Source organism: Sylvia atricapilla, chromosome 16 (genome assembly GCF_009819655.1).
Source record: "Sylvia atricapilla isolate bSylAtr1 chromosome 16, bSylAtr1.pri, whole genome shotgun sequence".
Classification (NCBI taxonomy): domain Eukaryota; kingdom Metazoa; phylum Chordata; class Aves; order Passeriformes; family Sylviidae; genus Sylvia; species Sylvia atricapilla.
Window position 1 is genome coordinate 11718334 of NC_089155.1, and position 24850 is coordinate 11743183.

The 24850-nt window shown below is 41.3% G+C and overlaps 2 protein-coding genes across 3 annotated transcripts in view; both read right to left on the reverse strand.

Annotated features, from left to right (window-relative positions):
- The window catches only part of VAPB (VAMP associated protein B and C), a 32949-nt gene extending 31053 nt beyond the window's left edge, over positions 1 to 1896 (reverse strand). For both annotated transcript variants that reach the window (XM_066330926.1, XM_066330928.1), the window contains exon 1: positions 1750 to 1896. In XM_066330926.1, coding sequence (XP_066187023.1) covers positions 1750 to 1807 — 58 coding nt within the window. In that variant the 5' untranslated portion in view covers positions 1808 to 1896. The remainder of the gene's footprint in view (positions 1 to 1749) is intronic.
- Positions 1897 to 5630: 3734 nt separating this feature from the next.
- Positions 5631 to 24812, reverse strand: RAB22A (RAB22A, member RAS oncogene family). The gene is made up of 7 exons (XM_066330931.1): positions 24635 to 24812; positions 22780 to 22859; positions 19308 to 19389; positions 15322 to 15393; positions 15093 to 15199; positions 13167 to 13276; positions 5631 to 11820 (listed from the first exon to the last, which is right to left on the reverse strand). The coding sequence occupies exons 1-7, from the start codon at positions 24668 to 24670 to the stop codon at positions 11723 to 11725; spliced, it is 585 nt and encodes a 194-aa protein (XP_066187028.1). The 5' UTR covers positions 24671 to 24812; the 3' UTR covers positions 5631 to 11722.
- Between the last annotated feature and the right edge of the window lie 38 nt (positions 24813 to 24850).

Sequence of the window (24850 nt, forward strand, 5' to 3'; positions counted from 1 at the left end):
TCACAAGATCAGTAGGGCAAGAAATGCTCAGAGCAGAGTTGACTTTGTGAACACCTCAACCCGGCGTTTCCCGAATGAAGGACATCGGTCAGCACTGCCTGCCAGAGAGGACTGTAAGGCAGAGGCATTGCCAAAGCATATGAATGCTGCCCGCAGCATTAAGTCTGTTTGAACATTAATATTTAAGTGTACTTTGAAACTAAGCCATTTAATAGCTGCAGTTAGTCCAGCAGCATTTCATGTTATGCGTTGCTGGCTAAAGACCTGGCGACCAAAAGTGCTATGGTTAGTTGATTTAACTTCAATGGCTGCTGGTTATTTAGCCCAGAACCTCGTCTGAAAGAAAGACAGTCTGACAAATTATCAGTACTTCAAGGAAAAAAAAAACAGATCCTGGCAAGGTTTATATCTACCTGTGATGAAGAAAAGAAAGAAAAACAAACCCTGAACCACAATTATGTCTCATTAGCAAGTCAGTGCCAATTAAGGTGCCACTTTTTGCCCACCTGAGCTTGGATTTGCTTGTTTGCTGAAAGCAATTTTATCCAGAACAAGAGATGATTTTCATCTAATCACACTTAACACAAAGAATGTGAAAACAACAATAGTTTCCTTCTTAAGCATGTTTGATACTGCTGCCATAACAACTTCAGCTTACAACAAAGATATATTCATTCCCCCCAGTGTTTATTAACAGGCTGTTTGACAAAACCCACTTCATATTATGAGTTCAAATAGATTTACTAATAAAAACTGGTAAAGACCATCTCTATATTTAAAAATGTACATGAAAGCTTTTTAAAAAAGAGTATCATTTTTGCCAGAGGCCAATAAATGAATCTCTATTTTAAAAAAAAGAAAGCTTATTTGCCAGATAATCAAGCAAAGCCATAAAACACCTCTGACTCTGGTCGCATAAATAAACTCGCTGATTGCTTATTTGTAATCCCAGAATATTGTATTACAGCTGTGCTGTAAGGCTGCAAGACAGGAATTTCAGTGCCAGCAGAAGCCCAAACCCATTCAAGACTTTTATTTAAAGGATGGATTTTTGCACAGGCAGACTACTCGTGACTTCTTTGGCCAAACGGCTCGCTAAATTATAATAATAAGCAAAAAAAGCCAGGAAGTGCTGCCCAGCACCTGGCCAGAGGCCTCGTGTTTTTTGCCAGAGACATGACTGCAACCCCACAGCGCCTGGGACACATTACAGTAGAAACCCTTATTCGTTATCTCATTCCCAACATCCTTCCTCCGTCTAGATCTCACACCGAAGAGCCACGCAGAGCAGCTCCACAGCCAGCAATTTCCCGGTTTTCTCTCTCGATTGAGCCCTCCAGCCGCCCCTAGGGTCCGTGACACCCGGGTTGGCAGCGCTGCCGCACGGACACCGCTGTCCTACACTGCAGCGGCTCCTCGGGCGGCCACACGGCCCCCGGGGAGCGCGGCCCCGGCTGCGGGCGCTGCCCCGCGGGGTCCCGGCCGCCGCCCCCGGGAAGGTCAGGCGGGCACAGCGCGGCGTTCCCGCTGCCGGCCGGGGAAAGGGACTCCATGGGGACTCCACCGGGACTCCACGGGGCCGGGGGCGGCTCGGCGGAGGGCGGCGGGCGCGGCGCTGAAGGACATTTTATCTGCCGGCGGTGCCCGGCCCCCGGAAAATGGCTGCCGGGGAGAGGAGCCCCAGCGCGGCCGCGCCGCCCGCCCGCCTCCGGGACAGGCGCCGAGGGGATGGCGGCGGCCGCCTCCTACCTTTGAATTTGAGCTCGTGCTGCGGTTCCAGGCTGAGGACCTGCTCCGCTTTCGCCATGTTCCTCCTCCTCGGCGGTGGCGGCACCAGGCGGAGAGAGGAAGGGACGGGGAGGGAGGGGAAGGAAGAGGGGAGGGAGGGAGGAAGGGAGGGAGGAGGGAAGGCGGGCGAGGGGCGCGCCCGGCCGCGGCTTCACTGCCGGCGCGGCTGCCGTGTCCCTCGCTGGTCGCTCGGCCGCTGTCTCACCCTCGGTGGTTGGCAGTGCTGGCGGCGGCCCCGGAGCGGGGACAGGCGGCGGCCGGCGGCACACACGCTGCCGGGCAGGGCGGGAGGGAGGGAGCGGGATGATGCAGCACGGCGACAGGCTGCGGCGGCGCCTGACGTGAGCCCGGCCCCGCCGGCAGGGGCCGCTCCCCTGGCCGGAGCTGCCTCCTCGGAGCCTTACGGATAAATAAATACCGTTTAATCGTCACTGGAAAGATTGGTTTGTAATAAAGGCCTTGTTTTCCAGAAGCAGAGTGTTGTTTTAGGCCTCTGCTCCGCCTGGCCTCGGGGTTGCCCTCAGGCCCCTCAGCCGGCTTCCAGCGCCGCCGGGAGCTCGGGCCAGGGCAGGGAATGCTCCGGGGAAAAGGAGCAATTCTCGGGGCCGCAGGGCTCGGAGAGAAGAGTTACAGCCTTAGGGTAGCCCTGGGAGCATCGAGCTGCAGGACATACCCTCTTTTTAATGAATAAAGCCAGAACTTCAGCTCAGCTCAGGTTTTAAGGCATCCCCCCTCCCGTTTTTTTTAACAATAACCAAAGTTTTCGGTTGCTCGTTGGGGTTTTTAGTGTTTGTTTTGGGGTGGTTTGTGGTGGTTGTGTTTTGTGGATTTTTTTTGTTTGTTTAGTTTTGGTTGGGTTGGGTTTTACTCCAATGGTTCGAAACTTTTTTTTTTTTTAAATTTACAGCATGGTTTAATATAAATAGCTACTTTATTGATAGCCCTAGGCCAGTGTAATTACAGCAACACTACACTTTTTTGCTGCCCTCTCTCTTCAGGTTGTTTTAAACATTTGAAAAGTTCCTGAGAATTTATAAAGCATTGCTGTAACCTGTCAGAGGCAGGAGTTTGGCAGAAATGTGCTGGTCTTAAGAACTGGTAATTTATGTACACTAAGAAGTATTCACTGGACTTTATACATACAAGACTTCAGGAGGAGATGCCATTTGCAGAAATAAAAAGCTCTCAAAAACAGTAACTCAAAGCACATGGTTATGTTTGGTCCTAGGCAGGGCTGATGAGCAAAGACATGAGAGGTGAATAAAAATGTTAAAATGTTGTGAAAATTCATTTTCTCACACCAGTATAATCTACATGATGCAACGCACCTTCCCCTCACACAAATTCTTTGTATCACGTTATTTGACTTAATAAATACCAAAAATGCATAAGGTAGCTAGAAACATCTAGAATTACAACAAGAGTGTTGTTCTCCTTTCTGGCACTGAGAGCAATGTCAAATGAGGATGTATATGTTAAAATTAACACCCCTAAGCAGGACAGTGGCAGTCACTGCTCTGAGCACATCCACAGTGTTTGTACCACACCTTCGGCTGCTCCTGTCCACCACAATCCATTTTTCTGCTCATGTGCTTTACCACCTCCCATCCTGTTTCATCCTTTTTGTTCTCAGTTGTCTTTCATTCCATGCCAAACCAAACCCAACCCAACCCATACCTGTATTTAGTACAAACCTCTTGGTTTTGCATGATACAGGTGAAACCTGCCGACTCCTTCCAGCCAGGACAGTGGGACTGATCTTTTTAAAACTTCAGCACTGCAGGGCGGTACATTCAAATACTGCTCTTGTTCCTTAAATTCCTTCTCTTTTGGAGCAAGAATGGTCCCATAACATCATAAAGGGGTGCAATTTTTTCCCAGGAAACTAGATTTGGATGGTCTTACTATTTTTTAGCCTAAACTACAGGTTATATCATTTTAGATCTCAAGTCAGGAGAGAATTGAGTTCATTCATACTTTGCAGCTTTCGTGGTTGGTACTGTGGGAAGGTTACCTTCTTTTACCTAATCTCTTAAGTTTTATTTTATAAACAGATCCTCTCTGTAAGCCAGGCATTCTTGGACCAGTAATTAATATAAATGACAAGTTTTTTACGTATTGGTAAGGTAATTGCAGCCTAACGGCCAGGAGTAAGAGAAAGCTTTCCACAGCATATAGTCATACATAATAAAAGCTCTAAAGTAAACAACTATTAAGTGTTGCTGCCCAGACCTTTCCGAGTTCTACTTTTCCTGAAAGAAGTACAAAGAACCCCCTGAAGCGTTTGATGATCCACCTCTTAGAGGATTTGCCAAGATGGATTGCCTTGCCCTAATTGGCAGCTCTGAACTTACCTGTTTGTGTTTGAAGGACTCGCCCACGTTTTCATCCAGGCTGAAGGTTTTATAAAGCACAGCATTGTTTAAATTGAAAATTTATGAAGGCTCATGAATGTAGGTTTTTGCTTCTTGTAAATAAATGTGTGTACATTTAGTGTTGTGCAGGTGAGATTCACTGAACTGGAGGCCACCTGCAATACCCCACCCCTGTTTCACAGACAGCCCTCACTGGGAACAATTCAGCCACAAGACCAAAAGGCAACTTGTTGTTCACGTGGGTTTTTGATTAACAGGAGAAAATTGGAATGAACACTGCATGGAAATGCTGGACAGCACCTGAAAGTTTCGTACTGAAACAATTTCAAAGAACGAGTTCGTTGATGCAAACTTTCTACCTTATGATGAGACTTGATCCAAGTGAAACATTCTCATTGTGCGTATGCAAACCAGGTGGCTTGCATTTAGTTTGCAGATTCCCCATGCAAACGTATGCAAATGTCTTTTTCTCTCTATTCCAGCATATTCCTTGTGTCTACCCTTCTTGTGCCCTCCCTGATGCACATTCATGCCATCTTAGACAAACACATCTGACACTATTCAAAAGCAGTTTGTTCACATCTAAGAGCATAACTTCATAATTGCACGTAACAAGAAATTTAAATTATTCCAGGTCTCTGCTAAACAAAAGATGACACAGTATGGATTTCCTGCACAGGAACTGCAGGCACCTGCTTAGTAAAAACTTGCATCCAACCTTTTCATGTGAAACAGCAGTCCAGAAGCAGGACTTTTTTGTTTATTTAGCTTTTGAAGGCCGCTATTAACTCAACATGTTAGATGTGCATCCCAGACTGAAACAATCAAACCACCTCTTTTAAGCATCACGTAAGACAAACGAGTTAACTGCAGCCAAATCCATATTTTTGGGGACTACATAAGCAGCAGAGCATTGGTTTAAAAAAAGCAAGCTACCAAGCAGCTGGCTGTATTAACAAACAAGAGAAGATCCCTTCCCAGCACAACAGGTCCCACGACACTATGCAGATATTAAAAGCACTCTGTGGTTTGGATTGACAGAAACCTGGCCTAAGCAGATGAGAACTGTGCATTTCCTGCAGTCTAAGGTAAAAGCAATGTATTAAATAACTTGGCCCTGGATAGAATTTGTAAGGCCTTGCCCTGCTTGACAAGACTGTGTGTGGCCTGCAGTTTCTCAGACATGGTGCTGCAAAGAAAGGAAGTGTTACACAAAAGCTGCATTCTCTCTGCTGTTTCCCCCCATCCCTTCTTTGCACAAGATCTTCTGCCTTTGTCTGTGTGTACATAAACCAGGGAAAAGCTCCTGTTTCTGAACACCAGTCATCAGGACTTCAGGAAAACAGCTATTCCAAACATTTGCAGATGTAAGCTATTGCTTACATTCCTCTTCTATAATTATATTGCTATAGAGACTTTTTTTAAGATGTGGAGAATTTTGGAAGCATTTATAAACAAGCCAGCGTATTTATAAACAAAGCTTTTTATTAATAAAATGTTTACACCTTTTTTTTTTTTGTTTTGCACAATACATCAGACTGGTAGTGATTTAGCATGTTATTACACTATAAAAGTTTATTATGAATGCTTAGGCTGAAAAGGCTGTTTACATTATGTCAAATCAACATTTCTTTATTTGCATTCTATGCACTATATGGGAGTGTAACAAGTCAAACAAAAAGGAGAGAACAAAAGCCTGGTTTTCCTCATTAGCATCTACAAACCAACAATACAGACAAACCTGTACACGCTCTCAGGACCAGCCCAAGAGAAGACTAAAAAAAAAAAAAAAATAGTCTCAAAACATTCATAAGCTTGGGAATTCATCACTACAATATTTCATCACTAGTAATCTGACTACACTTCATGCAGTGAAGCAATGGTTGGAAAGTTGTGCAGTTTACAGTGCTGCAAATGCTCTGTAACTTTGAGCGGCTGAAGTTTGTTTTAGTAAGAGATAACATAGTAAGAAGGCACAGACCTTTCAACCCTTGTAACAGGTTAACCCCATCCTAGAATGAAAAGGCAGAATGTTGTTATGAGTGACAAGAATTGCTGACACAAAGGTTAACCTTCACACATTTTACAGGCAAACATTTACTACACTGCAAGAGCTCTATGCATATCAGGTTATTTTTGTGTCCTGAACACACAAATACAGTTTCTCGCTCAGGAAAAACCTTGTTTTTTTCCTTCACTGTCCTCAGTGTGGGGGGGTACAAGTGGGGAGACTGCCAGGAAGTCTTAAGCATCTTAGCTACAGAAATGCAAACCATTTCTGTGCCTTAAATCGATTAATTCACCATCACAGTGTCAGTGTTGGATACACGATTTCAGAAAGAGGAAGTACAAGAAAGAAAGTTAAAATACAGAAGAGTGGACTAGAGGCTTACAATAACTTGTTCCTCCAGGTGAATGTGCTTTTAGCCTTCATTATGTGGTAAAATACAGTCATGGCACAGGTCTCAGCTGCTGTAACAGTTTCATAAGGCTGTGCTAATAAATTACCGTTTTGCTTACAAATATTTGCTGCTGTGACAAAAAAAGACACTCACCACCTTTGTTGTCTAAATCCCATAAGGAAACAAAGAACAAATTGCCAAGAGAACAGAATGGATTTAATAGGAAATACATACTGTGACACGAATAAAATTGAGGCAAGATAGCAGCAGTGAATTTATCAAGGTGTCAGAGTTACAGAATATTCAAGTGCAACAACTGGATGAAGAGCATGACAGAAGACTGGTCTGTGTCCTTCAACATTTGAAAAAGTTGGTTTGTTCAATAACACGTATGTGAAAACACCAACAGAAACCAAGCAAAGTGAACCCCAACATTCTTAAAGGTAAATTATGACAAAGGTAATCAGCTCCTTAAATAAAATTTCTAGTTAGTGTTTAAGCAAAAATTTAGGGACATCAATTTGCAGGTTGATCTAACAGGAACAGCGAAATTGTTTCTTCGAAGTCATCTTTATTCTAGACTGAGAAAAGTCATCCTACTGCCTCGATTCTTCATGTGAAATAGGGAGCACCAAGGAACTCTCAGCCATTAGAACTTTCACAAGTATTTCTGAATACTCTTTATTGCATGTAGACTCTGAAAACACTGTTAAAAATTCAGGGTTGGGTGGGGTGAGAGGAAATGGAGGGGGGGAAGGTGGAAAAAGCTGACCCTAGGAACATTTTGACATGTCACAGGCTAAGCTCATCAGTATTCTTGGATTTCAGGATGGTCTCATATCCCTTGAAAGATTTGTTATCTGTGACACTTCAGGGATGAAGTCTGGAAATGCTTGTTCAGTTTTCTCCAAGTCCTGCATTTTTGACTGCAGCTGAGCAAGAAGTGGTTTGCATTCAGACTTTTGAGACCTCCAGAATATCAAAAGGGATTTTTCAGAAACAAACATTAGTGTCAGAAGGCCTAAATAATTTTAGGGAATTACATTTTGGCACCTGAATTTTTGTACAATATACAAATACGTATATTTCAAGCATATTCCTTTTGACAAGCTGGAGCCATATGACTCAAATGAAAGCTAAAATTACTATTTTAACACTAGAACCTGTATTTCCATCTTACACTGGTAATTCACACCATCATCATATTTCTGTAAATCTTCTGTCACCTACCATCACTAGGCTGTAATCTACTACCAGAGACGAGATCTGAACATAAGACATCAACAGTTTTCTGTAGGGAATTTTTTGCAGATTTTTAGAGACTTATTTCCAAGTACACAATTCTCCTGCCTTGAGTAACTGACTTGTGCTTTACAAACCATCTCAGGTGGCTGTACAATGACTTTCTGCTAGAAAAGTTAAGACAGTTTGTCCTTTTCTCTCAACTATGAGCCAAAAAGCCATTTTTTTTGAGGCTGCAAGTATTCAGGAGAGATACACAAAGCCTTTTTACAGAATGAGGAGGCAGTGTAGAAGTTGAAGCCAGTGAATTATGCAGGTTCTCCTCGTGTTGGAGATGATTTTGCCCTGCTTGTCTGTAGCTACTGCTGCTGAGTGAGGTTCACTCCAGGGTGAGCAGCTCCACAGTTCTGACAGCTTCTGTCCTGTAAATCATCCATTCCTGTGCAGATTGCTGACACAGCACACCACAAATAGCCTACACCATCCTTAACACACACCAAAGACTGTTTCACAAGCAAGTAATTCAAACATCACTGCTAAAGCTTCCTTTTCCAACTAATAATGTGTTATACTGGAACTAAACACTAATGTGAAGGAATAATTTGAACTTAACAGTGTAGCAAAAAAAATCTTGCTGAGGCCAATTTTTCAACCATTCAAGATTTTCACTGTGAATTAATTTTTGATAATTAAAATGAAGCTTTAACCAAGAATGTAGTTCTCCCTCAACCAGGTTAAAGGATTAGACTTCCAAATCAATAAGTAGGTCCTGTCTCTTCTCCTCTTACTCCCTTCCCAAGCGAGTAAATAATCCTTCTTGAGCAGGCTGGTAGCATTAAATGTAAAGCAACACATCAAAGACTCCAGTCTGCATAAAACATCCCTCTAAACCATTAACTGTCTGATCCTGCAGCACTTAAAGGAAGGGTCTCACTGATGCCAGCAGGGATCTGGACTGCAGGGATTTGTTGGACCTAAAACAAAGTCTTTACCTTCACGGCAACAGCAAAAGTTAGAGTTGTCTTAGAACTTTTCAAAGCACCATTAACAATTTTCAGCAGTATGATTACTAGATACTACTAAATGTCAGCTTCCAAATTTCACCTCCTTGGGTATTTGATATGCCAGTTTTCAGCATGTATGCAAAATATCCTACAAAACTACCTACAGCACAGATTGAGAGCCTGGCAAGTCAGCTAAGTGACTGTTTTAATAGAGGGTCATATGAAGACACCTTCCAGAACCTGGAGAGCTCATTCAAGTTGCTCCAAAGCTTAAGAATGAAATATTTATCAAATTATATTTTTGTTCAATTCTTTTAAATTTCATGAGCAAGAGCTGGTGGTGTTAGAAGTTGCAATAGTCATATTTTTTCAGCTAAAACTGCTCTGGATCAATGACATAACATATACACTTTGTTACATTTTTACATACGTGACACTTTGCCATTTCAAACTTGTTCTGCAGAAATTCATCTGTGCAACGTGCTTTGGGATGACCCTGCTTGAGCAGGGAGGTTGAATCAGATGACCCACTGTGGTCCCTTCCAACCTGAACCATTCTGAGATTGTGTAATTCCCTTAGACAGGATCTGAAAGTTGAGTCTCTCTGATGAGCTCCACTCATTAGACAAAAAGATGTGATGGAATAAAACTTTAATCCTGAGCTTTTTAAACAATTTCTTACCAGGAAAAAAGTTATTAAAAATTTAGCTGGAATGGTTGATAATCAGCACTCCAAACACTCCAATACCAATGTATCTCCAAATAGAGAAACTATGTTAGGACAAAATATAATCAATTCCAGCAAGCCTAGTGCAAGATCAAAGCAGCTGAGCTAACAAATTATTAATACAAAAGAAACCATTTTTCTCCACCAAAAATGAAACAATGAGCATGTGCATCTCATGCAGGGAAGATTGCATTCCAGCTTTCAGCAGGGCCAGTGATCAATAAACACTTATCTGGACTCAGAAGAACTTACATCAACTGTCTGTCTTTTGAAATAAGTGAGTATTAAGAAGCAGCCTCGGTCCAGGGTTGGTAGTCTGGACAATCTGGAACACTGGCTATTACACATTGCCTGCAGTAATTCAAGATCAGAACTGCAGAAAGAGTAGGGTGTATACCCATGGAGTTGGATTTCTTGGGCTCTCTAGAAGCATGGAGCCTGCAGGACTATGGCAAAGAAGGCAAAATTGGCAATGCAGGCAGGGTAAGGAAAAGGCATGACAAAAACGTGGTCACCAAATATCATTAAACTCACTGACCCATCCAAAAACCTCACTGTACCAGTTTGCCTGTTTTGCTCCAGCTCTGCAAGAATTTTCACTAACACAAATGAATCTGAAGTCCTTTCATTTCTTATGAATTTTCCTACATTTCCTTCAGAAAAAATACTTGAGATGATAGAAAACCAGATTAAAAAAAATAAGCATCATCATGACCTCAGTTTGATACTAAAGCTAACCAGCATATTTTAGTATATACTCAAGTCTATTAAGCTCTTTTTCTTCAAAAGTATTAAAGTTTCTCACTAGTGCTGGTAAGAAACAAAAAGTAAAAATAAATAAAATAGCACAAACAGGTATGGTCAACCTATAGTTTAATTGAAAGCCTACTAAAACCCATACAGAATAAGCTAAACACTGATTTGCTAAAAACCCTCACAGATGAAAAACCTCAGGAATGGAGAGGTAATGATCTACATTACCCCATGTCTTAAGGTTACTTCCTATGTGTATTTTTGTGCCCAAAACAGGAAAGACTGGCTGCACCCCAGATGAAAGCTTGTTCAACAGACAGGCCTCGTGCTGCCCCAACAGGATTTTCTATTGGCCCTTTCAAAGGTCATTGAAAGAGAAACAATTTCATCTGCCTCTGGATGAACTCACAGTGACAATACCTAAAATGCAGGGAAAAACTCCTGATGGACATTCCCCAAGAGTTTATCCCTAGGTGTGGAATGGAAGGAGTGTAAAAGACTGTATTATTTTTTACTGTTTTTACATAATTTATAACACTTTAAACACCGGTCTCATAAATATAATATGAACACTTTACACATGCCAAGCAATTAAAAACTTTCCCCAAAAACCTGTAGGTCTTATCAGAACCACTGGCAGCATCTGTTTACAGCATCTCTTTTTTTGTCAGCAACCACTTAATTTAGTCAGATCTACAAGTAATTTTCTTCAACCAACATCTTAACATTAAAAAAACCCTGCAACAACAAAAAGATGCCTATAAGCATACCAGTTTGCCTTAAAGTGATTACAGTCAGCATGAAAAAGGAGATTGTCTGTGGTTTAAGATCTGTTGCTTGTGTCCCCACCCCCAGTGCAGATCATCTTAAATAAAAAGTGCAAATGGGATCTGGGGACTGGATGGACTGATTTACCTACTACTTGTCTTCAGTTGCTTATTCTGTAGCCATCTCACATCAACTGTCCCATCATACTTTGGATTAGCTACACCAACATTTAAAATAAGGCTCACTGAAGAAAAGGAAGAAATGACATCTAACTTCCAGACTCCTCCTAATCCAATCTCCCACAAAAGTGCTCATTTCCCTTTTTACCTCCCAAAAACCTTGATTACAAAACTATGAAAACGCTTCAGTTCTACCATCCACGTAAGTCACCTTCCAATCAAGCAAGGCCAAAGAAGTGATGATGGATTCCCTTTGAATGCAGGAGACACTGCACGCTGTGGCAGGCAGCAGGCTGCCCTGACGACTGCAGTCTTTTCTGCGCGCGTACGGGTGTCAGAAGAGCAGGCCCCTTTTTTGGGGGGACCTCGGGTGTGTGGAACACCAGCAGATAAAGATCTAAGACTGAGAATATAAACCCAACGTGAACTATTAACTTCCAAGACCACCTACTGTATAAACAAGTTTGATTTCCTAAGGGGTCAGTCAACAGCAGCTGCGCTTTGTCACCGATGGCTGTCGTCGAAGTTTGAAGCCCTTCCCACTGGACGCGGGGTTGGTGTCAGTGGATGGAATTCTGCGACCTGCAAGGAGGCAGGAAAAAGAAATTTATAGGAAATGTTATACTTGAAAATAGTTCTAAGCATCCGGTGTGTGCTCTGTATACAAAAACGTGCCCTCGATTAGCTTATAGGTCAGTAGGGATGACATTCCTGCCCAGCAGGATGGCAGCAACAGTCTGTGTTATGTCTGTGAGAGGGACGGCTGCACAAGTGGACAGCAGAGGAAGTTTGAAGTCAACTTAGCAGCAGTTACACTTCAGGCTCATCTAGATCTGGACAGCTGAGCTGTAAAAGCACTTGGAGAATACTCTGCAGGATGCAAAACCATCTGGAAGAGCTTGAGGACAACCATCTTGACCTGTATTTCCACAGATCACCTGCATCGGGCTTAACAAAGGAGTGCTTGTAGAGAGTGCTGCTTTACTCATCTCATCAGTCTTTACAATGGACTGCTCCTGGTTGAGCATTCTCTTCTGAGGAGGATTTATGATTTCTTTTCCCCCCATAATTTATTCAAGATCAATTTTAGAGAGCAACTATTAAGTCAATAAATCAGGAAGCTAATCTACAGCACATACTTTTTACATCAGCTTCAATATATTCAATATATGCTTCTACAGACCCTATTTTTTTCCTTAAGTCTGATGTCTCTGTAGTTAGTTCTCTTTTCACAAAGAAGCTGACACACCTGCACATTGGTGCTGCTACTTGACACATATCCTCCAAATAATATTGCATACAATTCACTTTGGAATACTGCTTTTTATTCACACATATAAAAAGTATCATTGTTGTCCTCACCACAAATGGGACAGAAAAGACTTGCAATTTAATATAAAAAATCCCCAAGGTACTACAAACATACTTGAGGAAAATCTACATGCAGTAGTTGCTATTCCCCGTGCAGTAATCTGGCATTTATGAATTCTTGTATTTTTTAAACTACACTTTTTTAGCCTAAGTACAAGCACTAAGAGTGAGAACTTAATTCGTTTTCTCAGATGTATAAAGTCTGGATCTTCCTCACGCCATTTCCTTCCTCTTTCATAACCTTGGAAGTAAAAATTGGAACATTCAATAACAGACATGGTAAGATGACACTGATTTCTGACATGAGTACTCTGCCTGCTATTTATCCAGAGCATCACAGTAGGAAAAAAACCTCTAGAAGGAATATTTAGAGGTCATTTGGTGACCAGAAATTCATGCAGCTCATTTTGCAGTTTGTAGTCATGTCAGATTGTGATGAATTTAGTATAAAGTCTGTAAATTCTCACCCAAATAGCACAAAAAAAAGCAATATAGAAATCAAATTTCTACTCAAGTTATTTTGCAGAAGAAAGTACATTAACTGTTTAAATACTTACTAATTTCTATAAACAGTTCATTAATGTTTATTGCATTTTTCGCACTTGTCTCTACAAATATTGCATGAATGGAATCTGCATAGTCTTTAGCATCTTTTTCCATGACTTCTCTGGAAAAAAAAAAAAAAAAGGCAAAGAAAAATTCATAAATGCAAAAGAACCCCATTACTCAAAACCTTAAGGGACAGATTAAGTTTTTAAGTGTCTCCTATAATGAATATTTTACCTGTCTGGCATCCCAGAGCTCCCTCATGCTGAAGCTGATGCTCTGTGCTGTCTCCCTGCCTTGAGGGATGAGCACAGTCATGAACTACCCAAGGCCTTAATCCATCTGACAACAGTGCAGTGCTTTTGTCTGGAGTGCTCCAAGCTTAGGTCTGCCATCAATCCTTCTGAGGTGTGTTATTCACCCCACCAGCTTTTTATGTCCTAAGAAGATCCTAAAGCAGTATTTCCAATGATCTTGTGCATTTCTTGCGACTGTTTAGAAAACCAAAGTATCTCCCAACACTGCACAAATCATCAGCACACTATTTACTTTGCATGAAGATGCAGCTATAGAAAAGGAATATTTTTATGCTGAGCACACAGAAGTCTACAAGTTATTCTGCACCCCAAAGAGGGCAAGTGGACGATTTTGTATCTTTCCTTACACAAAATGAAAAAATACAACCCCAGTAACTGTAGGGGGGTCTGGACTTTATGTTGTATCACTTCACATACAATTTCTACAACACACTGGCTACTTTCAGTAATGAGGGACTTCAGGATATCAAGAGCATGGACTTTGAGCAGTGACTCAAATATTGCCTCTGACTGAAGTACAAGGAATTTTCCTCATTAGCTTGAGTAGCAATGTTTGCACCTATGATGCCAGCTGAGCACGTGAGATGTGAATTCTGTCCTAAATAATTTTACACTGTATTTCCTTCAAAAGATAAGCTACTTCTAATGGAAGTTATTAGAGCTCACTAGATAACTTCTAGGTATTAACAATTTGTAAAACCACACTCAGAGCCACCTTTGCAGTGGTTCTTTAAACATATTACCAGCTGTCTCCTTTGAGACACCAGCTGTGGTGCTTTTAGTGAAACCTAAACCCAAGAAGTTTACACACACCTTCTTTCTGAATTTTGGCCTATTTAACCAGGACATCAATAAAAAAAGGCCTTCTTTTGTTTTTAGTACATGCCTTCCTGAAAGTTTGGCTGTTCATAAAGTTTCTCAAGAGCTTTTCCCGTTCCCTGCAACTATTTTGGCCACAGCTAATTCCACCCCAATATTTAAGCAGGGAAGGAAGGCACCTGAACAAGCAAGCTAGAAAAACCTACACAATGCTTTCCAACAGGCTTGGTGTTTTTCCTGACAAAATGAGGTGCTACAGACTGACAAGGGCACTCCTTGTAAAGTGAGGTAAACAGCTTCTATTACACTATAGTTTCACAGGCAGTTTAGGTTTGTGTAACTTGGCACTGCCACCAGAAAAGGTAATCCTGTCTCCCTGTAAACTGCTCGTTCCTAACCCTGCTATCCCCACGCCGTTATGCCAGCAAGTGTTCATGGTGTGAGAAAGATAAATACACTTGGATCAGTTTTCTTTTTTTTATTTTTTTTAAAGGGTTAGTTTTAATCTGGATCCATTTTACAGACCTATTTACTGCCCAGTCACACGTGTACTCACATCAGCACAGGGGAGGAAGCGGGTGAGACCATCCAAGGGCACACTAACCACATCTTCTGACAGCAGAAACAGCTCAAACCCCATGTCCTCTAACAGCAGAAACAGCTCAAACCCCTTGTGAAACCACAACTCTAGGGCAAAAGAGCTTAAATTCTTCTATGCCTTTCAGCTGCTCTAAAAATCTGAAAATATTTAATGCTAGGGCTTAAGGAAAACCCTCAAAATGGACAGCAGTTATTATTTACCTGACATCATTAAGATCACACTTATTTCCTGCAATAGCTACAACAATGTTGGGAGGTCCATGCTGGCGAAGCTCTTTAACCCAGTTCTTTAATGTTGAGAAAGTTTCCTAATGTGGAAAAAAAAAAAAGAAAAAGGGAAGGAATTAAGAAATTAAGAGTCAGAACTGGCCCACGACACAAATAAAAAACCCCAGAAATAGAAATGCTGGGTCAAGATGAAGTTTCTTACCTCTTTAGTGATGTCATACACGATAATGGCTGCTGCTGAGCCTCGGTAATACATCGGGGCTAAAGCACGGAACTGGAAGACAGACAGCAGACAGCATAAACCTGACCTGCCCCTGGCTCCAGAACCTCACTATCATCACTATTACTATTGAAAAAAAGTGAAAACCAAAATCACAGCGGTGAAAAAGTTCCCTTTGCAGTCACAACTAGCCTGTGCAGCAGAGCACGTAACCTCCCAGGAAGGCATTGTTCTCCTAAGGCCAGGCAATAAATCGTGTGGGGCTCAGCAGCACCCACTGCAAACAGCAGGAAGGCAAACTTGATCTTGTTTTGCCTAGATTAGAAGCTCTCCCTTAACAGACTGTCTACACAAACATGTGCTTGACTTTAAACACCAAACAAGGGCAAGAACGCAGGGAGAAGCAAGGTCAACTTTGACTAAGATGAAAATGTTAAGAAAACTGGTAGATATTAATTTTGATCTGAAATGTTCAGAAGCTGCTGTCAGCTTCCAGCCCTGTGGATCAGTCATCAGTCTCAAATGCTAGAAACGCTGGTTTCTTCACAATCTAACTTATGGCTTCAGGGATTTTGCTTCAGTTTTCCCCTCATTTAGATTTTTTAGAAGCATGTTTAAACCAAAAAACTGTGAAAACCCACAATTATGTGCCCTGTGGCAAGCAGAGCTTTAAGGAACACGCCAGATAAAAGGCTGCAGTAATTTTTTTAGTGATTTTCAGAATTAAATCTACAGCAGGTCTGTTTGCTTCATAGGGCCTGTACTTTTGTGTGGACAGAACCTTATGGATACAGTGCTAAAGAAAAGTGATAAAGCACACAATGAAATAGCACCGAAAATATCAGTGAACTATTCTTAAGAACAGTGGAATATTTTGCCAGCTTTAAAAAAGCCAAGACAATTTATCCAGCAGCCAGAACTCTCTATCAAAGTGCAGAGTGAACTGCATGTATTGGTTCCATGTAAGCATGTATGATTTAGAGCTTTTGTGCATCTTATTACTCAGGGTAAAAATAATGAATAGGATACAGTTTTTCATAAAGGCTTATTCATTGCTAATAAAATACCAATTTCCTTTTGCTTAGTACAGTTCAACTGAGAGCAATATAATAAATCATAAAAATCTTGCTATAAAGCAGAATTCCAGACCATTTACATTTGGCTCTCAAATTCTGTTTTGAAAATAGGATTTTGAATGCAAAGTTCAGAATATAAAAATATTTAATAGTGGGAAAGGGAAACATGGGCAGGCATTCAGTTCACATTGGGACATAATCCCTCTCTTCCCTTTAAGTACTAAAATATAAAGGGTAAACCACCACTTGGACTGGTTGCAACCTGGCTTTTTGATTATCTCACTATTTACATTGGGAATAAACCAACTTTCCCTTGCTGATTTTGTATTACTCTCATTTCCTGTCTGCTAACACTTAGATACTTTTTTCCACCTTAGAGCAGTCGGCAGATAAAATATATTAACTAAACAGATGTTACCAGAAACACTGGATTTTCCTTTTGCAATTTTTCCAAAGACTTCAGCTTGCCCCCAGCCTCCAATTTGCGTTTTGACAGAATTATTAATGCAATTATGCATAACATAATTATGCAGGGAAACTCAAAACTGTTAGGTGAGCAGGCAAAAATCCTGATTACTAGAAGTGACCTCCTGTCAATTGAATTCAGTGCAGAAGAACTAAGAGAAGAAATAAGGTGTGTGTGAATGACTTGGTGCACATTCCCCTCTCTGGAACAAGGCTATCCAGCCACCCCAAAGCCACTGAGAGCAAGGGCAGTGCCCAGTGCACTGCAGCACTATTTGCAGCTGGGCTTTTGAAATGGGAAACAGCAAACACTCCTCAAGAAGGCAGGACTGTGAATTCCAGGCATTCCACATCATAGCTCAGCAGAGACATTTCAGTTCCAAGAATGGTGTGGACGTTTTTAGTATTCCAGATCTATTCCACAGAGGGAATCCCTTCCATAATTGATTGTCAGATATGTTGCATGACCAGAAAAGTGTGCTGCAGATTTCAGGGCCAGGCAGGTACACAGCCCATTTGTGACAGAAGTGATAGTGCTGCCCTGCTCTGGAGAAAGAAAACTCAGTGAAGATACTGAATCATTTCAAAGCAAATATCCTTGCTCACATTTCACTGATTTCCTCGTGTTATATTGGGGTCTCAAGTGATTTCTCTCAGATATGGAATATAAACTTCACAGGTATCACAACTCCTGGCTCAGAGTCCTGGTAAAACACCCTTCCTTTTTTGATTTCAATAAAGATATCAAGCAACTTGTATGGAAGAAAATTAAAGAGGTATCACTGAGAGTCCAAAAATAGACCAGGAACATGCCGGTCATGTACAGAGATGCTTCCTCAGATTAGATGTGCTGAATCCAAATCACAGGGTCCTCCCATTGCTTGCACAGTTAAAGCAAACAGGATGGAATGCTAAAATGTAATGGATGTTCCCTGCCAAATAGTGGCAGGCATGTTTATAAAGATTTCCATTTAAGAGTACCAACCTCTAAAAATTCATACCTCTACCTCTCAGAATATCACTTTGCAGCAATAACATTCCAGAATGGGCTATGATGTTCACTTAAGACAAACTATTTACAGCAAATGCTGACTGACTGCTGGGAATGGAAGGACTCAGGATATTTTTGATAACACAGATACTATTGGACATATCTCCTGGGAAACATCCCTGACAAATTAAGTTTGCTTTATGCGGTGCTGTTAGAAGGAAATAAATTGTCATTCAAAATCTGCAGCACTAAATCACAATACAAAAACACTTGAGTTACTTCCTAGCCATGAAGGCTGTTATCAAGCCAAAGAGCTGGCAACTCAGTTCCAGCAGGAATCCTAAAGGTCAAGTGCCTGTGGCTAGGGATGACTGAAGCTTTACAAGGTGCTTGTTTTGTTTGTTGTTTTGGGGGGAGTTGTTTTGTTTGGTTTTTGTTTGGGCTGTTTCTCAAGCCAATCCTGAAAAGCAGCACAGCTGTATTTGCCTGTTGTTACCCTGAAGTAGCAACCCAACCTTTATCACAGTTACCTCACATCCTAAATAAACTCTTTGTGAGTACTTGGCAGCTGCCAGCAGTTCACTTGCAGTCAAGAAACAGCAAGAATAAGCACTGTTAATACAGCTACTGTAATTTCTACCACTCTTACTAGTAATCCATAAGCAAGCAAGTTCCATAGCAAAGTCTTCCTTTTAAATTCCAAGTAAAAATCATGCAAATCAATTAGCTGGGATTTCATCTGATTAGTCATTTTCTTCAAAGCTTTTGTTGCCTCCCCTCAGAACTATGCATGCTGCAGTGATCAAAACCCCAAACTACCAAATTAAAATTTAAATTTTGAAAGAGATTGCTTGACATAGCTTCTAACATCAGATTTGAGTAGTAAAACTTTACAAAAGAATAAAAGAGCAGTTATCACCTGTAACATTGTTTGAAACTCTGCTTAGGAAAGCCTAAATTTACATCCTGCTCACATGAAGCTAACAGAATGTGTTAGCAGTTGTATATTTTTCCAGAATCAAAGCCTTGTACTATGAAACATGATAATTCATTTCACTTTGATTCTTGTGTTGCTGCACTGGCTGTAAATATTGCAGTTGAATGTTTAAAACTCAACTAGAAATAGTACTAGAGACTGCTGCTGGTTTCCCCCACACCAGCCTCTTTTTCTGTGGCAAGACCATTCCCTTTCAGTGAATCTAAACCCAGACTATTCTTTCATTAACTCCTTGTAATTTTCCTTACCTTTACACTTTAATCATAACAACAATGAAAAATAAAAACATATCTGCAGCACCCACATCTAATAGGAACCTGCACAGAGGTGTTCTAAACATGTTTGTAAAACCAGATCACTTTGGGACATTCAGGGGCAGATTTGAAAAGCAACCTAAGCTCTGGTCCAAACTTTCTCCACAGATATTGACTTTCCTTACCCGCTCCTGTCCAGCTGTATCCCAAATCAGGAATTTATGCAGCTCATTTTGATACTGTACAGTCTTGGTCATAAATGAGGCTCTGAAAAAAAAAATACACAGTTCACGCTTTTTGAGAATATAAATACAACCTTGGAACATTCATTACCACCATGAGATTTCAAAAAGGTTCACATTCCAATGAAAGTGTTTTCCCCACACATAAACACACAAATTGATGAAGCGTTTCAGATACAAAGGCTGAAATTAAAAGAAGATGAAGTTTCCTTTCTGAGACTGACATTCAAGTACCAAAACACAACATGAATACAAATTATAGGTTTTAATTTTTCATAAACTTTGGATTAAAAAAAAAATACAGGATGTATGACGAAAAAACCCCAGAAAGGTCAGCCTTTTAACAACATCCTTCCTCACAGCACCACAGCAATCACCTCAGTGCACACTGGAAAATCCTAGGAGGAAAGAGGTCAGATTCTTCCCTTTGTATCAGCTTTTTCTATCACTGCACTAACATTCAGATAACTGCTAGTAAATCCATACTTGGGAATAAAATAGGAGATGGTTATCAGTATTGGTAGGTGTTAACAGGACAAAGAAATCAATGGAGTAAATTGCTTGTTGTCTGCACCCTGTACAGCTCCCAAATCCTGCCTAGCATTACATATTTTAGTTTGCAGAGGCTCTTGCACTTCCAGAAGAAAAAAAAAAGTATCTCCTGTGCTCCAGGTGCTTCTCCCCTGGCCCAAATTGTAGATTTTTTACAGTTAAATATTGCAAATATTCTGTGGTTTACTTGATCTGCTTTAGCTGAATGAGTGTATTTCCCACAAGAACACAAATTGAGTGCCCTTACTCTTTTACATGAGAAAATCCTTTGCTGTCTCTCTCACCTGTAGGCTCATTTCTCACTGGAAAAACCACACACTGAATTCAAACCCTTGCACAGGTGGAACTAGAGGTGGCATAACTGTTTTAAGCACACGAGATCCCTACACAGTGAACTTGAATACCTCTTGTGTGATTAATTCCGGCCACTTGAAAATACTGCAGACTTCCAAACTTGTTCTTCTGTCAGTTTTGACAGGATTGTGAAGACACTGGGGCTTCTTACAGTACCCCAAACTTGCTGTACAGTCAGACCCAGACAGCAAGAGTCTTTCAGCATGACCAGCCTTGAATACCTGAGGACTCTGAACTCCAGTTTATCTCGGGGCTTAAGAACCACTTAATGATGTCCTTGACACTTTTGTAACGAATGTAGCTGCAAACTCTGGACTTGTTTCAATGCTAGAAGAGGACAATTAGCTAGCTACATTAAGGAAAAGGAAGCAGTTACACAATGTTTCAGCTCTTAGGAGGTACCCTTCTCCCCATTCCTCAAGCCCAGATCATTTGCCAAGTAGTGTGTCAATCTCCAAAGTTGATTTGTCTTTTAAGAAGCCAAATAAAAAGTTGCAACACCCCAAAAAAGGAAGAGCCTAATTGCAATGCATTTCAACACCATTAACTATCTGATGTATTTCTGCAAGGAGTAAAGAAAAACAAAGTGACAGGACTATCTCTTGTACAGCACAGTAGAGACTTTCACTTCCTTTAAGACTGCTGCAAGTTATGCATCAAATCTGAATTCTCTGCTCAATATGGAAACAGCTTCCTAAATCATAGATTCTCACTGAATTTATCTTACTTGGTTCTATAAATCAAAACATCCCTGTAAAGTCAATCTGAACTGAAAAGCTGTGTTTCTTTAATTCACATCACAAGCAAACCATCCCCTGACAAGAGGTTAAATGCTTCTCAAAATCCTTTGACAATTGTATCAACAAGCCCCATCCAGGAGTTATCCTGGATGACTTTTAGTAGCAATAATGTTTGTTTTGTCACTAAATTTCCCAGCTGCTTCTCCCAGCCAAGTAGGCACTATAACTTGTTTGATATTCCTTTTTGATGCTATAAGATATTCTGCAGTACCTAGAAGTAAATGCTGGTTAAATGTGCCCTCAGCATCCTGAAGGGAGAAAAGTTGCAAAATTCTGACAGGGCTTCAGCAGCTGCCCATATCAGAAACTGAGCAATGAACATTGACAACAACAAAGTGTGATTGCTCAGCTGATTCTAAGAGGAATGAAAACAGGACAGGAAACAAGATCATATCTCATGAACTCAAAGACCCAGGAATAAAGTTGAAACATTCTTAGCTTTAGTTTTGCAAGATGCTCAAAGCTCTTCTAATCCTTACTTTGTCCTTTCCACCTACTAGTCTCAATCAGGAGCTAAAAGCAAGGTATAAAAAAAAATGTAAAAAATAATTTACTTTAAGCATTTAGACTGTGTATCTTGCTGGAGCTTTACACAATCCCTGCATTTGGGCAAGTTTTGATTCATTTATATAGCAAATTATCAAAATAACCAGTCCTCAGACCAGTGAATGGTTTTGTTAAGGCTGGTAAAAGATTTTCAGTCTGTCACTTCAAGCAACTATAATGATTTCAGTACAGTCAATAAACCTCTGTTAACAGGGAAATTCAAACAAAAGCACACTTCTACAGAACATCTTGCATCTTAACATCAGTATTTATACTCAAAAAAGGAGGGGGGTGTAATGGAAAAGAGAGAGACCACAGGGACCCCAATTTTTCAGAAGGACAGGATGAGACAGAGCTGATCATTATCAGCAGGATCTTTTTTGGTCCAGGCTGTAGCAGAGCCTGTGTGATACCTGAGACAGGAAGCTGTACCCACACCCCACACCCCTCTTGCCATCAAGCAAAGGCTGTCCTCCCATAAGCCAAAAACTGCTTCTGATCAAAGCAGCCCAAAAGACACTTACTAAGAAAAAAAAAAAAAGACAGCAAAAGAAATAAAAAGATCCAACTACTCTGAGAATTCCTGATGCTTGCCCTTCCTTCTATCCATTCAAAGATTCGAGATCAATAATGTTGCTACTCGGAGGCTCAAATTTCAAATATCCTCCTCACCTATGAGACCAAGTGCAAAAACAGTTTCATCAGGTAGCTTTGTGTGTGGCATTTCAACTAATTAATGGTAAGACCTACCTGAATTAGTATGTTAACCACCCTCAAGAACCTAGGAGACTTACAGTCCCTGAGTCTTAAAAAATTGTATTAGAAATTGTGGAGTTGCATAATAATTAGATGCTGAAACTTAAGGGTTGTGCATGAGAAAAGCATACTGTCCCTTTAGTAGAAGCAATTGTAGTGTAATTTATTCATTGTTAGCTTAGATTAACAATACAAAAATGGGTCCAGACCTTAGCCATGAAAATGGAAGCTGCAGAAGTGCTGAGAACACTTGTACATGTCCTGAGGTAGCTCACAAGCTTAATTAAGGCTGCAGTCATGTTTATTACCACATTTAGCTGCCACACACGAAGAACTCCCAAGTGATCTATTCAGGTAATTTCATTTTATTCTTGCATAAATCACATTTACTTCATTTAGTTTCTTACCCTATTGTTGGGTTGATGTTGGGATCAAAGCTATCTTCCACAAATCTCCACACAATACTTGATTTGCCCACACCAGTGTCCTAAAAAAAGAACAGAAACAGTTGAAAGTGGTATTAATGACTATAAACTGATTTTTTTTTGTCCTCAAATCCTGCAGTGAATAACACATTCCTGCAGAGAATCTCAGAGAAGCTGTGAAATACTTCAGGTATTATATTAATTTAGTAGAAAATGAAAGGTCTGTGACAAGTTACAGTTTCCTGAACAAAACTGTTAAGTTTTTTTTGAAGGACCACAAAAATCTGCATTCACACTTATTATTACTCAAACTTGGGAGTTTTTTTACAAAGCTATGCACACCTTAGACTGGAACAGCAGCGGGAAAAGACCACTTTTGGTAAAATATACAGCAATTGAGTATGGCTTGCCAGGATGGAGGACCAGTGGAGCACATGAAATTACACAAGTGTGACACATGCATTCAACCTCTGACTAATGCTGTCCCACCCTGCCTAATGAAAGACTTGAAATTTCTTCTGTGACACACCTGAAACACGTTACTAATGCAACTCTACAGTGCTAAAAATGGTGAAAGAGGAAACAAACCATGAAAACCCTGGATTGTGTATATTTTTGCATCACTGACTCCATGGCTAAAAAGCAAAAGATATATACAAGTCATATTTAAAACTGAAATAAACTCTTAGTGGTAAAACGCTTCTCAGTAGAAGCTGGACATTTGAAATTATATTTTAATTAAGATATGTGAAGACAAACTTTTTGCTTTACATTTCCTGAGTCATTAAAACTTTAAGGTATAAACCCCTGAGGAATTGCTTCACTGAAAACGAAGTTTTACATCATTCACGTGTTTTTTTTCCCCCAAACTCCTGAAAATTTGCAGTAATTTAGTACACTATATATGACTGCATTCATCCCGCCAAGCTGGTTCCTTCTTGAGAAAAATCACGTTATCACAGCTCGGTATTTTATATTGTTTGCAATCTCATTAATCAGAGCAAATCTTAAAAAGAGAAACACAGATGTGGTTCCTGACTCAGGGAGTCCAAGGCCAAGATTTCTTAGGTGCTTATTCTCCTTTTCTTCCATAGCAAAATGCTTCTCAGGCCAGGCAAATACAAACAGTAGTTACCCCAAATACCTTCGGAACACGAAGGGCACTCAAACACGTAATCTTCCTCTCTTGAAGGGCAATGCGGTTATTTAAAAGCAGAAAACAATTGTGAACAACAGAGGGTTTTGATGCAGGTGGTGACACCTCCACCTGTTCAATGAGGGGCTCTCAGACAAAACCAAACCAACATACAGCTTCGTACCCTTCAATTTTCCACCTTCTGCCTCCCTTCGCTCCACGTCCTCTCCTTCACCACCCACAAGGCTTCCAAGCCTACATGTGTTCTTAGAATATAAATTCAGGCCACTCCCTCTCTCCCACCAGTTCGATTTCAGGTGCTTCTATTTATTTGGTGAACTCCCAACACGAAACAGCCGAGGAGAAAGAGGGAAGCACGTACTGGGAGTTCATGCTTCCTCTCTCATTTGTTTGTAAAGGCGAAGAGGAGGTATCGACCCCGGGCACACGCCTTGTCCCTGTCCCCTCAGAGGGTCGGGGCACCCCACACCCGGGGAGAGCTCCTCACAATCGGCAAAGCCTCTCGGGCTCTGGGAAAAGCTTTCCGCCATCGCCACAGAGCCCCTCCAGCCTCTGACAGAAGCTCCCCGCCATCACCAGAGGCTTCCCGGAGCTCTGACAAGAGGCTCCCCGCCACCACAGAGCCTCTTCAGCCAGCCCCTCGTTCCGCTCCCCCGCTGCCTCCCGCCGCCCGGCACTTACCCCCAGAAGGCAAACTTTCAGCTCCCTCAGAGCCATGGCCGGCCGGGCAGCGCCTTCAGCGAGCGCCTGAGACGCGGCCCAGCACGATCATCGCCGCCGGCGCGGCGGCCGCCCCCCGCCCGCCCGGTTACCCGCACACCGCGCTCCTCCTCAGGCTGCGCGGGCGCGCCGCCATCTTGGGCGGCCGCCGGATCCCCGCCCGTGCCCCCCGCTCCT